The 22,853-nt window shown below is 34.3% G+C and overlaps 1 protein-coding gene across 2 annotated transcripts in view; it reads left to right on the forward strand.

Annotated features, from left to right (window-relative positions):
* LOC132192825 (uncharacterized) overlaps positions 1-16,347 on the forward strand; it is a 41,784-nt gene extending 25,437 nt beyond the window's left edge. The window contains exons 2-7 of one of the 2 annotated variants that reach the window (XM_059612992.1): positions 15,064-15,204; positions 15,258-15,305; positions 15,448-15,645; positions 15,765-15,953; positions 16,002-16,177; positions 16,237-16,347. In XM_059612992.1, coding sequence (XP_059468975.1) covers positions 15,144-15,204; positions 15,258-15,305; positions 15,448-15,645; positions 15,765-15,953; positions 16,002-16,174 — 669 coding nt within the window. In that variant the 5' untranslated portion in view covers positions 15,064-15,143 and the 3' untranslated portion in view covers positions 16,175-16,177; positions 16,237-16,347. The other variant, XM_059612991.1, reaches the window with a different exon arrangement.
* The last annotated feature ends 6,506 nt before the right edge of the window (positions 16,348-22,853 follow it).

The raw sequence follows: 22,853 nt of genomic DNA on the forward strand, positions 1-22,853 counted from the left end.
CTCAATCAATAAATCACCTTTGCGCGAGTGACTATGTGTGTATCTGTCAGTGATATATAACGAGAAGTTAAAAACTTACTGCTGCCGAGCGAGCGCGCGCGCGTTTTCCGACTTTCCGTCTTGTCCGCCCACCCGGCAGTGGCAAAGCCATAAATGATCACAAAACTGGAGCCGGTGGAGGAAAATGGGATGATAAAAGCATTATAAAAGTAGCTCTGTGTGTGTGTATATGCGAGTGAGTGGAGAAAAATAGACCAGACGTCGACAAGGGAGCGAGAGCGCTTTTTTATATGTTTTGATGATGGCGAAAAATGTCCAAGAGATTTATTGCTGAATATTGACCCGGGCGAAATATACGTTTGGGAACGGCACGGCATTAAATTGAAAAATTGCCAGCCTTGCATGTATTGTCAACCCTTTCATCAGCACCACCATAGGAACAACAAGGAAATTGATGTGGCGCAGCTAATTTCAAACAAAAGAAATGCGAGTAAATAGAAGCAAAATAAATTTTTGACTTCCAAAATTTACAAATTTTACAATATTAAATACAAATTGGTGCCACAAAATTTTATTTAAATATAATATTGAAAATTATAAATTCATTTTTTTTTAACGTAATTGTTTAATTCATTTTTATTTATTTTTAATAATCCATAAAAACACCATTTATCTGAAGTTATTATTATTCTTTTTATCGTTACCAAGATCTTTAAAATTATAAATTTCTGTAAATTATTTTAATAATCAATGACCTATAATGCTGTTTTATTACATTTGATTATAAAATACATCGAGATGCAATAATGAGAGGTAAACTGCCAAATTTTATAAGATTAAACTTGTCGATAACAATATGGCATAAATTTTAATATGATATTAATTTAATGAGCTGGGAATTAGTAATTTTAAAACAATTAAATGGCACTTTCCTGGTTCATGAAATAAGTTATATTCTTAAAAACTCATTCTTTCAATGCCCTTTTATAGGGAGCACAGTGTTTAAGCAACAAAGATTTAATAAATGTAGTATCAATTCCCACTGTCTGCCTCTGCTATTAAATATGGACCCATAAAATAATAATATTCCAATATCAGCGGCACAAAAACACTTGGGCCGCGGCAGCTCAAGGCTTCGCTAATGGAAACTAATAATTATTACGCCACCTCCGAAGAGCTCGAATCTTTTTCGTCTCTCTCTCTCCTCCTCGGCGCAACTCCATCATCATCATTTTTTGGCCTCCGCTCGCCAGCAGGTATATTCATGGTATATTCGCCTCGTAATTATTCCGAGGAGAGAAAAAAGGAGAAACCTGTTTTGCCCGTCGGAGGCGACGCCGCTCCGAACGCTCCGAGTGGCAGCACCGGACGGCTCTTTTTTCACGTCGCGTTTCTTCCAAGAAAAATAACAAACAACTCCAAAGAGAGATTCTGCAACCGGAACTTTTCTGATTGGACTCTATTCTAAATCCGATTTGTCGTGTCGCGTTGCTTATCAATTTGACGCTAGAGTTACAGATTGAAATTCTTGTCAAAGGGCGTAACATAATCTAAATGATGATCAAATGTGACCTGATCTCTGCGCGAACCTGAGATTGCTGCATATTTTTTGTACACCTATGAAGCAAAGTAATTCTTACAATCTTGAAAATACTGTAAAAAATTTCAAGATTGCATTTTTTTTATAAACATATGAAATTTAGACCTTTAAAGCTCACCTAATTTTATGAATGGGGGTATTATTAATTTGTTCAATTTCTTTAAAGTTATCATTTTATTTTAAACATAATTTATCTCCTCATTTGATTGAAAGCGGAAAGCTCAGTATTCAAGTAACGCATGTCCAAATAACATTTAGTTGAATAAAATTAATTTAATATCATTTTTTTTCAATTGAAGAAAAAAACGCGCACCTGGTGACGTCAGAGCAGCAACTTGACACTCGGCGAGAAACAAGCAGGTATCTTTTTCTCATGTCCTGATGTCATTTCTATCAAACGTGTGCGCTGTCATCGCACGCTGTGACCTGGAAATGATCTTGTAGGGAACTCGTGGCGAAAATCGACGGACGCCAGGTGGACACGGATTTTCCCGTCCAGTTGACGCTGAGAGTTGCGATCTGATATATCAAATGTGAAGAAACGAGTGCGGCGTCAATAAGAGCAGGGAACTGACCTCCTGGAAATAGAATAAATAGAACACACAAGGTTTCAATATATCTCCAATCTGATGCAAGAAACCTATCAGAATCGACTTGGGTGCTCTGCAAAATTGAAAGGTAGAATTCAAAATAATTAAACATAAATTCAATTAAGTCGTAATTAGTGTTTTTTGTTCCAACGCAAATTCTACTTGAATCAATCAAATAACGTACGTTCAGCTCAAATTAATTATTGATTGAGTTTGTAATTTCAAACGGCTTTGAACGTTGTATTTAATTAAATTTAAAATAATAAAAACAAATCTGTTGGAATCTTTATTTATAATTCACCGCTTTATTTAATGTAAAGGTATGCAAAACAGCAATGGAAAGTATAACTGGGATGGACCTTAAATTCAGCGTAAAAGATATGATTTTAGGAAATCGGATTAAAATTGCACCTTTTTTTTAAATTGTTGAAATTTTGAAACATTTAAAACTCTCAAGCCCATCCCACAATTAAAATGATGAATTTGAATTATAATTTTAAACTATTTTAAATAGTTGTATTTCTCCTCTACTAACTTCAGTGTTCGAAATCAGTAACTGAAGATTTCCTAATAAAGTTTCTTTGCAAGAGTGTACGTTTAATGTTGATTGTCACTGTCACTATCGGCTTGTGACCATCGCTTCTCTCTCGGCGGTGATGGAGAATTTTCCGTCGCCGGAACAGCCGTGACATTTCCGAGAGAGTGCCTTGTACATTGGATATCGCGAGAATGTCATCGCGCGAAAAAGTGCAGTCGTTTCTGACGCCGCCGGGAAGGATCGGAAAAGTGTCCTGATGTGTGAAGTGGCCACTTAACCTCGGCCCGGCAATCATCATTTTACAATATCGCCCATCGGCGCAGCTCCACGACCGAGAAGGTGCTCCAAGGGGAAAAGGAATGAGAAAAATACATGGGGTGCTTGGGTTGAGACCGATGGAAAAAAATCTCCCAGACTTCAGAGTAGGGTCGATTCTACTTCGAATGTGATCTCATGGTTGAAATAAGTAATTTAATGAACTGAAGAATAAACAAAATTTTTTAGAAACGTGATTGTTGAAAGTTCACTGTGAAAATATTGATCTATTTACAAAATGGGAAACCTAGAGCAATTCTATATTATACTGCATAATTTAAAATTGCATCTAATTTAAATTTTTTTTTAAATTTTATTCTGATAATTCTCTTATTTTTTTTTCAAATTTTTAAAAAGTTTCCTCTTTTTTATTTTCTCCTGATTGTTAGTCATCATGAGGTTTTCTCTAATTGTCAATAGTAGAAATTCCTGTTGGTGACTATTTTTTACAGACCCGTGGGCAACAACTCCCTCTTATCTTGAGCACCGATGTCGGTGCGGAAGACTAAAAGTAATATCCCTCTCATTCACTCCAAGGCGAAGTATTTTTTATATGAGTGTGCCTGTTCTAGATTTTTATTGCCGTTTGATGGCTCGGCGCAGGGGAAATAAAAAAAAGAGCGGTGTCCGTTGCACAATCGATTTGCTGGCTGCATTACTTTCGCTTTCTGCTCGCTCTCTCGGCTCCAATTATTGCACGGTGCAACAAGGGGTGCCTTGTCTGCACGTGAGCTCGGCGAAATAAAAATTTGGGAAATGCTGGACAATTGCGTCCGAGCCTGTTATTTTCAGGATGCGAACCGTTCAAGCGCAAAGCGGACCTTTTTGTTTCGCGCTTGATCGACTCAATTCGCAGAGAATGGGAGGAAAAAAGTGAAAATAACAATTTATATGAGCGTTTGTGGAAATAAATTTTGCTTCCCCATCCCCATGCAACAGTTAAAACTAATTTCTTGGAATTTTTTTGAAAATTTTTAATCTTTTTTTTTCTATTAACAAATTATCATTATTTTTATAGTCATAACATGAATGATACAATGAAGTATGATTTACACAAAATTGAATTGTACCTCGACGAAAAGCGTTGGAAACTGCATTTTAGCAAGAATTAATCTATTCATATGCATACAACTGGTAAGAAATATTTAAACCTTCAATCAATTTTTTTACAAACATAAATATGATAGATTCGCAATAACAAAAACAAAATGATGTGTACAGATGTGTCTATAGAAATAAAATTTATTAAAATTATAATAAATTTAAATACATCATTATCAGATTAAAGGACAATAGTCTCAAATTGATTAAAATATAATAAGTTTTAATTATAACATTTATTTTGCTGTTATTAAAAAAAATATTAATAATTATTTAATAATAATTTATTATCTTGTAAACTTTAAGTCATGTCTATGAGCTTTTATGCAGATTTTTTTCTTACTTAATGCTAAAAATTTATGTTTAATTTGAGTTTTATTTTTGTCATTGACAGTCAACGTAAATTTACTCTTGCAAATAATTATTATTTTTAATGAAGTTCATAACAAAACAAAATTGTATTTATTTTATTATTCCTAGTGTTTGATGAAAATTTCCGCATTGAAAACTCTGATTCGTCTTACGATGGTTATCGATGGGTCCCTGTACGATTTCAATTTAATCCGACACTCGAGATCTGCGCCGGAGACAAATTGGATTGGACGTGTGTGCGGAAAGGTCGGATTTCGACAGCAAAGTCTGGTTGCTTCTTTTCTGTGCGCATGCAAAGGAAGCGCAAACAAATGAAAACAAGCACCCCTTTGCAGATACGCCCGGTCTGAAAAAGCAAACGCGAGAGAGCAAAGTCGCGCCGAGCGAGAAATATAATCTTTCTAGCTCATTAGCTTAATGCCGAAGTTTGTTGTTATGCGCCCGAAAGTTGGAGGGTGTCAGATTTCCTCCGTTATTTTTCTCCTTGTGCATGGGACTCTCTTTCTCACCCTCTCTGCCTGGCAAACTCTCTCGCTCGCTGCCGTTTTCGCCGCCGGCCGTGTTTTAAACAAGCTTTTTGCCGTTGTCGTCGTCTGGCTGCCCCGTTTTTTGCCCTTGTCCTTGCAGTGCGCAAAAACCGCGCCGGCAAGAATTTGGATTGTAAATCAACCCCCGCGGTTGTAATTAACTGCGCGGGCTTTTATGTGCCGGAGGATTGTTATTAAAAATTCTTGAAGCAAACGCGAAAAAGCTGCTTCCAGTGCAGAAGTTGGGAATTAATGTGAAGGTTTATAAATCAGAAGGAAGAAAATGGAAGTTATTCAAAAAAAATATTTATATATCAATAGGCTTGGATTGTTTGATTTTATAAAATGCAGAATATTTACTAATCTTTTTTTCAGTGAGATATGCAATATTTTTTCCACAAATTGAATGGATTTTTAAGATGATTACTTGTCATTTTTTGTACTTTTAAATTTGCTTTATATGTTGAGATTTGAATTTACAGTCGGCTTTTACTTGATGGGTTTTTTTGAGTTGTCAATTTAAAAAAAAATCCTGCACTCACAATGTTTCGACAGCGAGATGCAGCCAAAATTCATGAGCTGTGAAATTATTTCGACAAAAATTAGTAAATAAATTAATTTAATAAAAGTGTTTTCATCAAATAATCAATTTATTCAGTTACAATTTTTCATCATATAATTATTTAAAAAAAATGACAAATAATTTTTCTGAAAAATTAATTTCTCTATAAAATCAATAATTCCGACTCCAGTTGCCAAAAATTTAATCATGTTCTAGATTTTATGTTCACAAATTCATAAAATAAAAATAAAACACACACACTCCCCCATACATCTATTTTGTGCAAGTATTTTACTTAAATTCCACGATTTGTATTCAGCATTAAATGTTCTCATTTTAGCTGTCGAAAGTAGGAAAGTGCGCATGACTTAATTACTATATGGACATGATGCTGTTGTGCAACCAAGATGGAACGTGCATGTGAATAAAAACGAGTAAGAGCGGTTGAGTTTCTGACAAAGAGAGTTAAAACTCCATTTACTCATCGTAGCACTTTATCCAAAATCGGTCGCATTGTGAGCATTCATCGTGGACTGCATTAAATATGAAAAACTCTATAAAAGTTGTACTCAAAATGTGTGCCAGCACTACTTACTGTTTTAAATTGTGAGACATTCATAATCTTAGAAAAGTTGCATGCTTTTCAGTATTCAAAACACGACTGCTTGGCGAGCAATTCACGCGCACTCTCACAGTGAAAAATGATAATAGCTTCGCAAATCTCTCATCATTGTTTTTTTCTTTTTTAAATCTTTAATATTTTGAGGAGTGAGTATTTTAAGTTGTAAATAGATATTCCGATTTTGTCCTGAAATTTATGATAGCACTGATTTTTAAAATAAAGCAAAGCACTTTCAATTAAAGAGAAGTTTTCTCCTGGCAAAATAAAAATCCTAAAGCATTCAAGAAATTTGTTAAATGCACAAAAAGAATTTAAAATGAAATTTGAAAAAAAAAGTGGCAAAAACAATCCTTTTGTTAGTATAAAATTGATTTCTCATTTGGATTTTCACATTTCTTTGAATCACAATTGACAATATTTACCAAAATCTTATATCTTATTTCAATTTGGCGAGGATTAAAATAAAATCAAGAAGAGTTTACCTTCTCCACTCCGAGAATACTCAAGTAAAATGTAATTAACTTGAGGAATGGAAGTATAACTGGGGCGAGGGGCAAACTCGATGCATAAACTAGGAATCTCCAGTTCCCTCCTAGTTAGACTTTGACCACAATCTCGCACGCTCGACGCTTTAACTTTGCTGATTAAATTTTCAGCCCTGGTCGGTCAGCTGCCGACGGGCTCGTGCAGTCTAACAACCTCCCTGCCAAAGTATCAAAATTCATAATTAATTAAGGATCAGCGAGCGAGGGAAGTCGTTGCCTGACTGCTGCTGGAAATCGCCTGCAGGTTGATTGCGTGCATGTCACTGTGACGTGTGAGCGCAAACCTGACTGCTGATGTGCTTAATTGATTTCTCTTTGGATATATCCTTCTGCTCGTACACCATCAGTCCATCATATAAACTGACGAAAAATCAAATTTGGGTCAAAAAATAGGTAATTTAAGACATTGTAATTACATATATAATTTATAAAAAAAAATATATTACAAATTTAACGATTTAACCAATTAAACAAACAAATAATATATTGTTTTTGTCATTAAAATTTATTTTTTTTAACGTTAATTATTTTTTCATTTTATTTTATTTTAATTTTTATATCATTTTTTTTAAGTAGTTTTAATAAATTAATTTTTTTAAATTACATTAACTATATTTATTAAATACCAAACGCGGATATCTATGCTAAATTAAATTAAAATAATACTTTTCACGGTTTGTTTTGTTGTGGGTACATAATTTGAAATCTTCATTTTTAAAATTACCAAGTATTGAAGATCGTTATTTACAAATTATTCAATACACACTGAAAAATTATAGGTTTTTGAAGGGAAAAATCTGGGAAATACATTTATATCAGGTGTTTTTCTTTTAGTCTCATTGTCAGCACAACAGGAACCACGTCGGAGGCATCAAAGCGGAAAAACCTCCCCAACAGTGCAAACAGGCTGGTCCGTAAATTTTTCAAGTCGAGCCAATTGCGGATGACAAATCTCGGCACCCCTTTGGAAATGTGTTGTGCGAGTGCATGCAAAATGCAAACGAGGAAAAATGTAGCGTTGACGGCGGGGGTGCTTTTCCTTTTTTGACTTGTTAATTAATGAGAGGCGCGACGAATCGATGGTGGCGTCGGAGAAGAGCAGGAAGAGCGCCGGAAAAGAGGATCGAACCGAATGCATAATGCAATAGCCGCCGGTTTAACAGGAAGGTTGGAATTCAAACAAAGCAGGGATGAAAGGGGGTGCGAGCGAGCTGCTGAGCGAATGTTTGCCTAATGCGCATACCTGCCTGCCACTGCGTGTGGGGGCGAGAAAAGCTACAAACGCACAATGACAAATTACCCTCGCACGTCCTCTGCACGATCGTTTCCGTTTGATTGGGGCAAAAGAAAAGATTAAACTTGACGATTGCATTCTTCTCTACTGTTTTTCCTTTGGAAATGAAATGATTTAATCCTTCAAAAATCAAGAATTTTTAAAATACTGGAATTTTTAAAGTTTTTTTTAATTTATTAATGAATTTAAAATTTTCTCAGGTTACTATTTTGCATTTAAATTAATCTCAAGCTAACTTTAATCGTTTCAAAGAAAATTTTGGATTTATTTCTCTTAAATTGCCTTTTAAGTACCTAATAAGTACCGAATTTTAGCACATAAATCAAAAATTCTCATTCCTTTGAAACAAACATTGAAAATTGATGAAATAAATAGAATTTTATAACAATTTTTTAAACTTTCTGCTTGCAAATATCATCATAAGTGGCTTTTTCCAATTAGAATTTTAGCCTATTTTCATCTATGTTTTTTTCCCGCCAATCTAAATGAAATACATATTATTTTATTATCTTCTTTTCATCGAAAAATATTGAACATTTACAAAGTAAAACTCCAAAATTTGGTGCTTCCATTTATATCTGCTCACAATAATCGATAGATCGTCTTGACAACTTCTCTTGTAAATCAACCCCTCTGGTTTCCTTAAATAAACCCTGTACGAAATTAATCACAGCCCACCGATGAGTTTCATTGTCCGCAACAAATTAAACAGACGCGTATATCTTTTGTCTCGGTTCTGCGCACTTCAAAGAAACCCGATAAGAGTACAATAAACATCTCAGAGAGTAGTTAAGTGCCATCATCATCAGTGTGCGCAGTATTATTCCAATAGCAAGTTTTTGGTGCCTGCGTTTGGCGTCCCCGGCCGTTTTCTTGCGCACACGTCGCTCCTGACTCTCTGTGAGTTATTTCTCGAGAACAACCCTCATGAATCAGTGCGAAACAATGGCCCGGTGATGCGAGGCGAGCGGGGGTGCCGACGGCGCCTCCCTGCGCGCTAGGCAACCCGCTTCGCAGCCACGTCCACCCGGTTGCTGCTGGAAATAGCCTGGGTGCGGAGGTGTTGCGGGCCGGAAAAAGGCCGCGCCGCTCACTCGCTCGCCCATCTCGCTGATTTTTTTTTTGCACAGAGATCCAATTCCAGCCATTGAGTTACTCCAATGGAATTTTGCTGTTCAGCATTCTAAGAAATTCAATATTTTTGCTCTTTGAAAATAAACGTTGTTTTTCAATACATTAAAATGAATAATAATTTATATTAGACACAAAATATAATATCATCGCATTCCGCCAAAAAGGTAATTAAAGAAATAATTTTTTTTTAAAAAAAAAGAAAAATGTCGAAATAAAAATTTTAAGTTTCCTTCGTTAAATATACTTGCGCTGATTCATGTTTTAAAATAATTGATCAAAGCGCTTTTATGTCTAGAAAAAAATCTCTAAAATAAAACGAAAGAGCAGCCTTAACACTTAATTTTACGCAACGCAAGCTGAGTTTTTTGTTTTGCTCTTCTTTTCCGCAAATCCGTGAATTTTTTTAAATTTGAGAAAACAGACAAAGCATTACTTGAAGTGCTTTAATATCTAGAAAAAGAGCTTTATAATTAATTAAAACACTTAAATTCGCGTAACGCAAGCTGTGTTTCTTGCTTCACTCTTGCCCGCTCTGATCTTTGATTTAAATAAAAAAAAATTCATAATATTCAATGCATTGCTTGAACAGCTTTAAAATCAATCAATCAATCTTTGTTAGATTTTACATCGTCAATTGTATTCATTAAAAAATCACTGCACTGAATCAAGTGAGTTAATTAAAATTGATATCTCGAAATTTCATTATGGTTTCTTAAACAAAAAGAATTATTTAAGATGACTACATGATTACTAATGTGTTTTTAAATTTAATGCCTTTTGGTAAACTACATATAAACAAATAAAATAAATCATTGAAAATGTATTCAATGTATTATTTTTTTCAGTTTTTAAAGCTCTCTCTCCAACTCATTAATTGCGAGAAGCAGCTTGAAAAATACACGTTGCTTTGTGTTTTGCTGGTGAAATTAATAGCGGAAGCTTATCTGCCATTTTACGGACAAAGTAAAGATTAATTGCCGTCAAACTGCGTTTGCTGGAACATGCGTGCGCACTTAAGAACAATTTTATTACATGTCATTTCGAGCCGAATGCACAGCAGCAAGTCTCTGAATAAGTCTTGCATCTCTGCTTTTGTGACCCTGTTTGTTCTTACAATTCGAGTTAGTTTGCCCTCCTGGATTATTGCGGCGCCGGTCAATTTGGAGCGGTGAACGCAAAATCCGGTTCAAATTTGCATAATTGTCAAGAAATTATACAAAAGGAGGGGGGAAGCAAACCAGCACTCATATTAGGCTTATTTGCTTTGAATCTCTTTTAATCAGAATTTCTTTTGTGATTATGCGATGCGTTGAAATCACAGCCGCACCAAAAATTATGTACATTTTAAATTACCTCTAAAATAGGTTTAATTTGATTTTGGACATAAATTTATACAGTTTCATGAGAACTTATTGGCATTTTCCCTGAACGCAAATATAATAAAATTTTATTGTAAATATAAACATTTACAATATTATTAATTTTCAAATAAAAGAAGTAAAACAGGAAAAGAGTCAAAATTTGTGTGTACTTCAATTACAAGGGAAATCAATTCGCCTCTACGCATTTCAATCTAAAGAGACCGTGGGCGTTTGCTGGGTTTTGGGCGCAATGACCATCGCCATACATCAGCATTTTAAACACTTTATGGCCGTTGCAAAAAACGGGTCGCGCGGGGTGAAAAATGAAAGTGAGAGGAGTTTGCAGTGGTCGTGTGTTTTATTCATTCATCGCAGATAGGGTTTTGTGCTAGTGACGTGTCTCATGGCGGCCGCAGATTTGACACTTTTATGAATGCGACCTGCCCCGATTTATGTTGTTTACCCTGCGCGGCTTTTATTAAAATTTACCTGATTGTGTGTCCGGCGCACGTTTTGCGCTTGAATAGCGAAGCCCGCGCCATCAAAATTTCACAGTGCTTTTCCGCTTTAATGGCTCCGCATGAATTAGTGATGGATGAGCCTCCGCTTTTGTTTGGACATCGTAATGATGAAATGACACACGGGCAAAAATTTTAAAACTCAATGCAATGTGAAAGTTCAGTTTAAATAAAACATCAATGACCATTCCAAATATAGAGCGGATATTTCTTGTTCAAAATTAATATCTCAGAATTTTTTTTTTTTAATTTTTATATATTAAATTATATATTTCTGATTTAATTGGTATTGACGACAACTAAAACGGCATTCTTCAGAGCCACTATAATCTACTTTATTTAGTTCCAATTTCATTAAATGTGGGTCAATGTGGGTGTTGAATAGAACAATTTTGATGTCTCTATATACTTTCAAAATGAATATAATCTATCCACGTGTTAAAAATTATAGTTAATGGATTTCTTTTGTTTTCATTGCAATTTAAATAACCTTCATTTGGGGTTTCCATTATCCATAAATAATGCCATAATAAATTAATAAACTTTGTGAGGCCAACGAAATTAGCCTAAATTTTTTGTTGCAAAATAAGTGTTTTTATAAAATATTGATTGTGACAAGCTTAAGTGAAATGAGAAGATTTTAGCTTAAAGATTTTATTTCTCTATTTTTGATATTAGCTGAAAACTATGCGTAGTTTTGTTGGAAATAATTACAATGAAATAAATAACAATTGCCTGCAACGGCACTGTGGTTTGAGTGTGGTTTTGGGTTTTGCATAATACTGTGTGGTTCCCATGTACCGGTTCTTTGCTTGCATCGCCCGTATTTGAATTGCAAAATAAATCCGCACATAAAGGCGAGAGAAAAATATTTGTTATATTTTTTCATAATTTTTATTTTTAATTGGAAAAATTTGATTGAAACCGTTTTAGTCGAAAGGGAAAAAAAATTATTTTTTCTTTACCAGGAATTTTTCCCATCTCGCTGCACTTATAAAATTTAACCTCATTAAACCTCACCGCTTCTCATAATAGTGCGTTTTTCGTTACAATTAACGAGCACAGAAGTTGGCTGAGCGCATCGGGCTCAATGCAAGTGCGCTGACAGCCTCTTGACGTTGCTGTTGTGCTGCTATATTTAAGATGGAACGTGTATTCACTAAGAAAAACTCGCATGAGGTTATAATTTACAAATCCTGCGCCTTTATTCATGTTTTTAATAAAAATATGGGTCGTTAAATGCGCGAGTAATTAAAATGCAAAAAACGTCCACTTCAGAGGTTACTTTTTGTTTCAAATTTCTATCAGAGATTCATATCCTCATCCAAATGCATTTTTTAATTAAAAATGTGACCCAATTTTTAGATGGTTGCGACAAGTGTCTTACATTCATATTTATAAAAACAAAATAACCTCTGAAGTGGATTTTTTTACATTTTAATTGCTCACGCATTTACCGACCCATATTTTTATTAAAAACATGGAAAAAAAGGCGCAGGTTTTTCAAATTATCACCTCAAGCGGGTTTTTGTTAGTCAGGAACAGCAGCAGCACCGTCAAGAGGCACTCAGCGCACTTGCATCGAGCCCAACGCGCTTAGCCAGCTTCTGTGCTCGTTCTATGGAATACCGAATAACGCAATGTACAAGAAGCGTGTGGCTTTAATTAAGTTTAATTAGTGCAGCGAGATGGAAAAATTCCAGGTAAAGACATTGATTTTTTTAGTTTTTCCTTTTGTCTTAAAAAGTTTCAATCTAATTTTTCCAAATAATAAATAAATAAGTAAATAAAACATAAAAATATTATTCTCTCATCCTCATGGATTTATTTACAATTCATTACTTATTTTGCGGATTGATTTTGCAATTCAATATAGAAAAGACTTCCCCAAGACTTGAAAAAAATACACAAATTAGTGCACTTGTGAAAACAACTGCTTAATATTGCATAAATAAATTTGTCATGTATTTTTCTTCTTAATTTAAATAAATAGAATATTGAAGTCGACAGTTGAGATGCAAATGATGCAATATAGAAAAATATTAATTTTCTTATATATGGATTCATCATAGAAACGATATTTTAATCCGAACTCGCAGCAATCTTTAGTTAATTCTTTTTGTCACAAGTTTCTCCAGCATCCTTCGAGTTCCAGCGCAATGCCTTTTAATGGCTCGCGTTGAAGGATGCAAATCACAGCGAATTGCGTCTCGCGGCGCCGAAGCTGATGAGAAAAGTTTTATTCCAGGTGTGCGCGTGTCGGCCGAGTCGTCGTCGGCAAAATGCTCTTGCATTCGCGCGACGGATTATTATCTTTCTTGCCAGCTGGCAGAGTTTGCCAACTTTTGCAAGGTGCCGCGCCGTTTTTCAATATCCCGCAGTGTTCCGAGAGAGGATTAAAAGGCTGCAGGGAAAAAAAGAGCGATGAAAGTACATTTCAACAGCCAGTCAGTTTTTTTTAATCCAAACAGACTTTTCTATCGGAAATCGTTCTGCTAGTAAATGTACCAAAATAGAAAAGGGTTTGACTATGCAAATTAAACTCTCAACACGTCAGTAAAAAAATCATGATAGAGATCAGAAGTTTTGTTTAGTCCTGATTTGCCCTCAAAATCAATGTAAAAAATTGAATTTAAAATTTAAGAGGAAATCTTTATAATTATTTCTGACAAGGCCGAAAGGATATTTTGAGAATCAGTAATTCACCGGTAATAAAAAGGAATTGAGAATTGGGTTGGAATTTGGAAATTGCAGGGTTCAATTAAATATTATTTGAAGAAGATTTTTGCATGATTTTCATGACGGGCAAATATTAGAAAATTTGATAAAATCAGAGATTTTTAAATCTACACTACTGGAATCATTTCCTGTTTTTTTTTTCGATCAAGTTTCTCAAAAAATTAATTCCAATTAAAGTTGTCACATCATAGATTTTTTACTCCGTGTTTTTTCCCAACGATTTAAACACCCACGAGTTCTTTGCAAGTGTCCACACACTTTATTGGAAAGTTAATTAAGAATTAAAACACGCCGACGACAGAGCGCGCCCAGCGTGCTTGGAGAAAAATGCAGCAGCACCGGTTTATTAATGAGGCAATAGAGGCGAATAATCGATCAGTCTGTCAAAAGTCTGATAGCATTATTTATTTCGGCCGTTGTAATTAGGTGCTCAGGCGAGCAATGAAGAGATTTCAGGTGGACGCCGAAGGGTCAATCACGACCTGGCTGGCCGCGCACGGTCGTGCTGCGCGCTCCTTTAACGAGCACCGTGGATTATTTTTCTCAAAGAGCACTCGCGGTAAATAAACAAATAAATGGACGTGTACGGAGGGCAAGCAGGCAGTACGTATAATTGATTGTTTTCGCTCAGTCACGACCGTCGCGAAAGTATCCGAGCGCGCGGTCTTTTTGATATTCGCGGTTATTTATGGCCCGCGCGCCGCGATCCGCTACTCCGCGATTGTCATTTAAAAAATATGTGTATAAGCAAACATGTCAGGTGATCATTTATTTGCGGCGGAATTTCATCTCCTGCTCATAAGTGTGTTTAACTTTCAGCAATATTTTTTTTTAAAGCCTGGAAACGAGTTTTTTGTGGTTCATCATTAAAAAAGTAGTAATCTTTTTGATGAATAAGTAAACTAAGTAGGGTGTATGACCAAATTATGTTGTTTAAAGACCGAAATTTCAAGATTTATTTCCTATGACCTTTTTTAATGAAAAAAGAAATTGCAGATCTCCTTTTAAAAAAGATAAGAGACAATTTAAATCATTATTTATTCATAAAATGTTTTTAAAAATGAATTTTAATTTTTGAAAGAGTCAGAAACATTTGTTTAAAACAATAAAGAAATTTTAATTGTTCTTGATGTTTTTTAATGAATTTGAACAATTCTTTTATGAATTGGAAGCTCAAATTAATGAAATTTGTATAACTTTTTTCAACCAGCACTTCTTACCACAAATCCTTTTGTAAATTTACAGCAACAACAAACGCATTTTATTATTTCGTAACCGCGTGACTATCACGAGACAACCGACCAAATAACTCAGTTGAAACAAACATGTCGCTCAGAACGCCAGCCTTAATATTGTTAGTCTTGCTATCTGCCTTTGCATTTGGCTGTAAGTGAATCAAGTTTTATTCGGAAAAATCACTTAATTTTCTTCACCTTTAGCTCGTGTCACGCAGGAGAAGTTACCAAGGGATCAACTTTTCAAATATGGTAAAAATTAGTGTGAATTTTGTAGAGCATTTAACTTTAATTTATTTTCTTTATAAGCCGATTTTTTGTGCAGCACATAATACTTAATTTTATTCCACGTTTCAATTGTAAACCTAAAAAAATTGGGGGTTTTCATCTGAAGAACTAGAATGCAGCGCTCCCGCTGTTGAACGAGCCACATTATTCTCGGAGTGCGTTCCTTACAATGAGCAGAAAAGTTGGCCGTCGCATTGGGCTCGATGCAAGTGCGCCAAGTGCGTTAACAACCTCTCGACTGTGCTTTTGTGCGGCCAAGATGGAATGTGGTACCGACATCCTGACGAAACAAAACCACCGTGCGGTGAGATTTTCAAAACTCTGAGCTTTTTCCTAATGAAAAATGAATTAAAAAAATATTCCTGATTACACTTCCTCATTAAAATATACATTTTAATTATACTCGTGACCCAATTTTTATAGATGATTGCGAAAAATGTCTTACATTCATAATCAGAGAAGGCTACGACTGCCCCGAGAAATGGGAAAAAGGGGACACAAATCAGTGCACTTGCAAACACGACTGCTTGACCTACGAGGTCACGTGCACCTGCAATCTATTCTGGTCGTATTCGATGAGGAAAACCACCACTGGCTTTGCAGATTGCAATAGTAATTACAAATTTGCGCGAAAGAAAAATATTTACCTCTCTTTTGCAGGTCGATCGAAAACAATTTTACTGGACAAAGATGAAATTCAAAGGTACGTTTTCCGAGACGGTATTGCCACAGTTGAGTGCAAGGACGGGTACAAAATAGAAGGAGCAGAAAATGTTTTTGATTGCAAGGAAGGAAAACTGAACGGCACCCTTCCTCGCTGCATTAAACTATAAAGGGTTAAATGATACAGCTAAAATGAAGAAATAAAAAATAAATAAATAAATACATCTTACAGCCTGCTCGGGTTTTTATTTTTTTATTTAAACGCAAAGGCTTACCCCCATCAATTTCAATAAACCCTTTTCAACTGTGAATAAAATGCGCGGGGACAATACGGATAATTAAGCGCGCAACAGACGAATGCACGGAGCGATATTGATGATGCTGCTTGATTGAAGGAGATATCCCTCCATTTAATGGAACTATTGACATGTCATCCTTCTTCTGACTGCGCGTCTCCTAATGAGTTGTAAAGGAAGCTCGAATAAAAAAAAAATAAACAGACGTGGGATGACATTGTGTCAATCGTTCAAATGCTTAAAGATTCAGAGTTTTATTTTGTTAAAATTTAATAATAAATATTATTATAAAATTCACTATTTCTTTTTTTTTCGAGCGATTTTAATCATTTTTTTATTGTCTAATTCCGTTTTTTACCTCCTTTTTGAGTAATAATTTGGAGAATCACTGTTGTTTTAATTGAAGGCTTTAATTTAGAAAAGAAATCAAAAGAAACCCAACACTAAAAAATTTGTTATTTATAATTTAAAATGTGTACAAATTTTGAGTGATGCGTTAAAATAAATTTACATGAAGATGTGGATTGAAGTTTTTTTGGAGGTGTTAATTGAATTAAAAAATTAGCGAAATAAATCAGATCAATCAAAATATTAAAAAGATTAGTTGAATCGTCAATATTGAATATAAGGTGAGAGAAATAATTATTATTGCAAATAAATTTATAATATCTCTCTTCGTTGCGTCAAAAATGAAATTGAATTCCAATCTTGGGTCGTTTGAAGATATCAAAAGGGGAAGCAAGTTGGAAATTTCCTCCTCTGTGGTCACCTCACTTGAATTGTCGGCTTTCGCTACACGAAGAGACGCATACAAATAAACAAGCTGCTCGGTCGGAGAAAGGTCTTGAGTGGAGCCGGAGATATTAGAAAAGCAAAAGGACGGACGCGAGTGAGAGGAATCCTCTTTTTGTGCGCGGCAATATCTTCTTCGGCCGCCACTCGAGCTGCTCCAGCAGAATTATGGAGTGCGAATGGACGCGAAATTCATTACACGCGTCTGACCCCAAGGCTCCTCGAACGCTAACAGCAGCTTCGACCCTCTTATGGTGAAAGGAGCGGCGGCTCCAAATTGGTTTTCGCAGAATGCCGTTCGCAGACGGTATGGCTTTCGATTCAACTTCCTTCTGTTCTCGCCAGAAGTGCACCAATATTTTATATAAATTTATTTATATTTAACTCGTTTTGCAGGTAAAAAAAAATAAATAAAAATGATGATTTTAGGTACAAATTAATTTTTTAATAAGTTCAACGTTTGACGATGTTCACAGCAATTCAATAAAAACTAAAAATTATTCTCGTCAGACTTAATAAAACACCAAAATTTACCCCAAAGCTCGAAAAAAAAAGGTCTTTATCATCTCCGTTTTTTAACCTCTTTATTTTTTATTTTTGAGAATAAGAATTAATTTCTAGATACCTTTCAAACCGTAAAATGAGAAAGTTGCCAAAAAAACATGCATTCAGAACCTTATCGTATAATTTGCCTCCTGAATTAATACATGATTGAACAATTATTAATAAATTTATTTTAAATTGTCCACAACACATGTCATTTTTTTTTAATTAACCTGATTTTCAAATTTTTCACATACAATCTTGCTTCCCTTGCTTTTATTAATTCAGCGGTATGCAATAATATATCATGAATCACATAATCTGATTATAGTTGAAATTTAATTTTGCTAAATACCAATAAAAAATTATTAATTGTGACTCCGATATTGATTTCTACTGCAAAAGAAATTGGTGAGAAAAAGAAAGGTATTTTTATGTCAAAATCTTTAAAAAAAAAAATCCTGGATTAGGATCAAATCTGATCTTATAATCATATTAATTAGTCACTATTTATTCTTAATTAATTTTGAATTAAGCTGCTTTATTTTGACAAATTCATGATTGATTGGCCGACGACATTTTGGTCTTTGACGAAAACAAGGTGCTTGGCCCTCCCATCGAACGGCGCGGATTGATAAATGGAGAACGCAACTTACATATTAGACGACAGCTAGCTCTGCTGGAGATTTTGGATCAGCACTTAACTCGGGCGTGTCCACCTGCGCGCACTATTTAGCAGCTCGCATACATCAAACGGGTAATAAAGGTTTTCCTTCAAAAGAACCGCATTCCTCTCTCAAATTGTGAGCGTGTGTGTTTCTCGAGATGATATCAGCGCACTCCATTTCGGCGACAATTGCTTACGTTCATACATAGGCGACACAGAGCTGACGTGAGGTCTACTTTTTACGATAGCGACTTTGTAAGAAATCGTCTGCTAGCTTTTGGCGTTCAAAGGATGTCAAAAGTAAAGTTTTGCAAAGTACACCAAAGTATTATAGATAATTATCAAAGTTGGAGTATAACCGCGTTAAAAAAAATATTAGGAAGATTCATTCACAAATTTATTCAAAACAATTAAAATAAGGTACTTGCATTTAGTGTTTATTTCAGGACTTTTGTGTGCAATTACATACCCAAGGTCATCAATGATTAGAATAAATTTAATAATTAAATCAATTTTTCCAATTCAGTTTTAAAAGATAGATATACTGATAAATTGTAAATCAAACTTAAATTTAACGAATTTTAATTACATGCAAATTTCATATTAAGCTTGTACAAAATCAAATTGTATGTTTGAATTTATTAGTCCTAATAAAAAATTTTAAATTAGTAAATAGTTTTATTTTGTTATAAATCTCAGTTTCTTAGTTTAAAATCTTATACCATTTTATAGTTGCTTGTGCTACTTTCATTATAAAATTTCCCTCTGCAATTAAAGTTTCATTCCATGTATGCTTTTATGGTGAGAGGAATATTAAAATAATTAGGGTAAAAATGTGCTAAAGTCGTATATGAACATATAAATATCTTAATGCATGCCTAATATGTAGACATTTCTGCACTAATTAAAACTCGTTAGCTCGTCGACTCTTCATTAATTTAATTCTAAAGAACTGCAGTGCAGCACTCTTAGGTTAAGAGTGCGTTCCTTTTTCAACGAGCAAAAAAGTTAACCGTCCCACATCGGGCTTGATGCAAGTGCATTAAGTGTGATTTTGTGCGGCCAAGATGGAACCAACATCCTTATATGAAACAAAACCACCGTGCGGTGATAATTTGAAAAGCTCAAGCATCTATCTTGTTCTCCCAATTAAAAAATATGGGTCGCTCACGAGTGCGAGCATTTTAATTAAAAATGCAAAAATAACCTCTGCAGAGATATTATTTTCTTTCTGTTCATTTCTGAATATTTTCTTGTAAAAATGCATTTTTTCATTAAATACGCGACGCAATTTTTAAAAGATTGCGACAAGTGTCTTACATTCATAATCAGGTAATGAGATTCAATGGTAAGTAACCCATTTTCTGAGGTGGAATTGGCATCTTTAAGTGCAAGGACGGGAACAAAATACAAGGGGCCTTGGAAATTATTTCTGCACAAATTAAATAAACCTCGTTAGCTCGTCGACACTTCATGCAGCGCTCCCGTTTTGGTTAAGAATGGACCGTCTTTTCAGAGCGTGTTCCTTTCAACCAGCAAAATAAAGTTTTCATGCTCAGGTCACGCATTGGGCTTGATGCAAGTGTGTCAACGTCCTTTCAAAAGTTATGTTTTGCGCGACATCCTGACGAAAAAAAACTTTTTGCGTTGAGAATATGAGTTGAATTCATCTTGGAGCTTTCTCGGGATATTTATTTAAACGCAATCAATTGTAATAAACTCTTCTCAACTTTGAATAAGATGCGCGGAGAAAACACCGGATAATTAAGCGCGCAACTTAAATTAAAATAAAATTACCCAGAAGTCAATAAAATTTTCGGATAAGAAGTGAATTTGAAAAAATAAGGCTCATGAAAATTGGGACTTTACTTTATTTCACTGCTCATTTAATGCCCCACTGCGATTCAACAAGTCTGATGGAATGAAAAAAACAAATCAGTGGAAGAGGCATCCGGCTGGGCTGAATACGTTTGAATTTAACTTTGACGCGCACATGCCAAGCTGCATCAACCCTTTCGTTTAATGAACAAAAATCTTTCTTGTCAATCACGCAGCGAACGCGCTGATCCGTGTGCACCTGACAGCACCTTTTCCGCTGTGCTTTTCCGCTCCAGCAAAATTAATTAATAAAATAATGGCAATTATAAAAATATATTTTTGGGAAGAATATTTATATTTACAGTTAATAGTCCAGTTTCGGGACTATTTTCTAAGCATTTAAATATTTTATTTTCGTTGATTTTCCAAATACCGCCCATCAATGATATAGAATAGTGCTATTTTTAGCCATAAAAATTTTAATGAAATTATAGAAATCAAGTCAATAATGTTTCCCTCAAAATCAGTCGAATTTTAAAAGTGTTAAAAATTCATTTTAGGGAGAGGACAAGATTCGAGAAAGTTCTGTGATATAATCAATTTTTTACAATACTAAGTAAGTGAAAATTCAGACGAAAGAAAATTAATTGCGTGCTCATTGCAAAAGTTGTGCAATTTCTCTAAAAGGGTTTAATCAGAAAGTCTTCTGCACAAAAGCCATGAAAATGGCGTAAAATTAATCTCCTTTTCTTTGTGCAGCAGAAATCTGATTCTAGTGGTACAGCTTAGGAAAGGAAATTATGCTTGAAAACCACAGAAAAATGAGTTTAAAAAATAATAATGATTCTCAAATAATTCCCTCATTAAATTAAGTATATTCTCATTTCGAATATCAATAAAAACTGTTTTGCTCACATTTTTATGTTACTTCAAAATATTTAATTGCAGTATGTTGGAGAAAGACGGATTACTAAATTTGCATTACTGTATTTATAATTTAAATAAAAAATAATATTAAATTGTAATTTTTATTATATTAACGTAAAAAACATCATATTAAAATTGTAAATGACAATAAAATGTTCATTGTAAAAATATTTTGCAGTTTTGTTAAGCTTTTTATAACAAATGCTTCTCGTAGAAAAAGAATAAATTTGACATTTGATTGCATCTGTAATTCTTTCAAGACGAAATCAATAAGCTAAATGCTTTTGCGCATAGTTAATACAAGCACTTAAAGTCGTATAAAGTACACAAGATTTCTGACTCTCGCCAACAACAAATGTATATGAATAAATTACACACACACACGGGCAAAACGAGCAAAGGCCCGCTTTAATCTCGTCCCGGGGGGTGACAATTTCTAGTAATTTAACGAGCAGAATATTTTGCGATTCGCCCGTCGTCGTGTATTAAATTCTCGGTGCGCAAGTCGGCGAGATGCTGAGCGAAGATTAAGCGCCAGGCATTGTAATTTCGTGCGGGCACGAAACACGCTCTGTGCAGTGTCGCGTTCATTCAAGTCGTTTAATAAATTTAAATTATGAGAGAAGAGAGTATGAGGAAAATATATACCTGCTGCCTGCAGAGCACCGTGTAATGGAGAGGTGGTCGTTGTTTATGCTAATGTTATTCGCTCAATTGCGATATTTATTAAAACAAAAATCCCTGAATACATTTGTATGCTTCACATTCAATGTAAGATGGACATTAATTATAATTTTTTATGAATAAAATGGTGTGTTATTAATTTTTCTTAACACATCTAACGCTCAGAATTTTAGAAACTAAACAATACAAAAGCATAAAAAATTTTTTTATTCTTGATCAAAGAAGTTCTAGTTTTTATCAACATAAAAGATACAGTTTGAATATTTTTGATCCAGTATAAAATACCCAGCGCTGATAATGGATAATTATTTGAAAATTTCGTAGATCAGATTCAAAGTTAGAATGAAAACGTCTTTCTTATTTTCTTGACCATTTTTAGATCCATTTTAAAAATTTAAAAAGAAATGAATAATTTAATTTAGTTAAATAATATTTTGTATAAAATTTTAGATTTCTTCAGAAACTTATGCACAAAATTTATTTTTAGGAAAAGTTGATTTTTTTAATTCTTCTTTATTAATCAGTTCCGCGATGCGGGTTTGAATAGAAATAAAATTAAAATCTTGGATCCTTTAATTCTATTTCACTTCGATGGAATCTGTCGAGTATGAAAATTACTTGTTATAAAAACACACCCACACATTTTTAGGCTTCTCTCTGATTTAGGCGACGATGTTTCCTGATAATGAGATTTTTTCAAACCAGTAGCAAGAATATTGATAAAACTTTTGAGGGCAAAAAGATCAAATCCGCAGCAGTGAGCCGTGGTACAATTTTTGTTCGCGCACAAGAGTTTGATGAGTTTCTTGTTTAAAATGCATCTTTGCAATAAATTAAAATCTAAAATAACCTAAAATAATAACATACTTAAGAACAAATTTTTTTCTGTATTTTCTTGAAGAAATTTTTATCAATTTACTTACTCAAAGAGTGCAATTCATGTTTGAAGTGGCAATGCCGTGCAATCCAGTGAAGTCTATAATTCTAAGAGAAAATTTTTCAATAATTCCTGAAGCAGCTGCGGAGAACCCTTTGTATCTACATTCCGAACCGCTTCGTCCCACACGCCAGCTTTCGTCATTAGAAAAGACGCACCCCGTTTTATTTACGCAACGCACAATC

Source organism: Neocloeon triangulifer, unplaced genomic scaffold (genome assembly GCF_031216515.1).
Source record: "Neocloeon triangulifer isolate White Clay Creek 2 clone unplaced genomic scaffold, ASM3121651v1 ptg000003l, whole genome shotgun sequence".
Classification (NCBI taxonomy): domain Eukaryota; kingdom Metazoa; phylum Arthropoda; class Insecta; order Ephemeroptera; family Baetidae; genus Neocloeon; species Neocloeon triangulifer.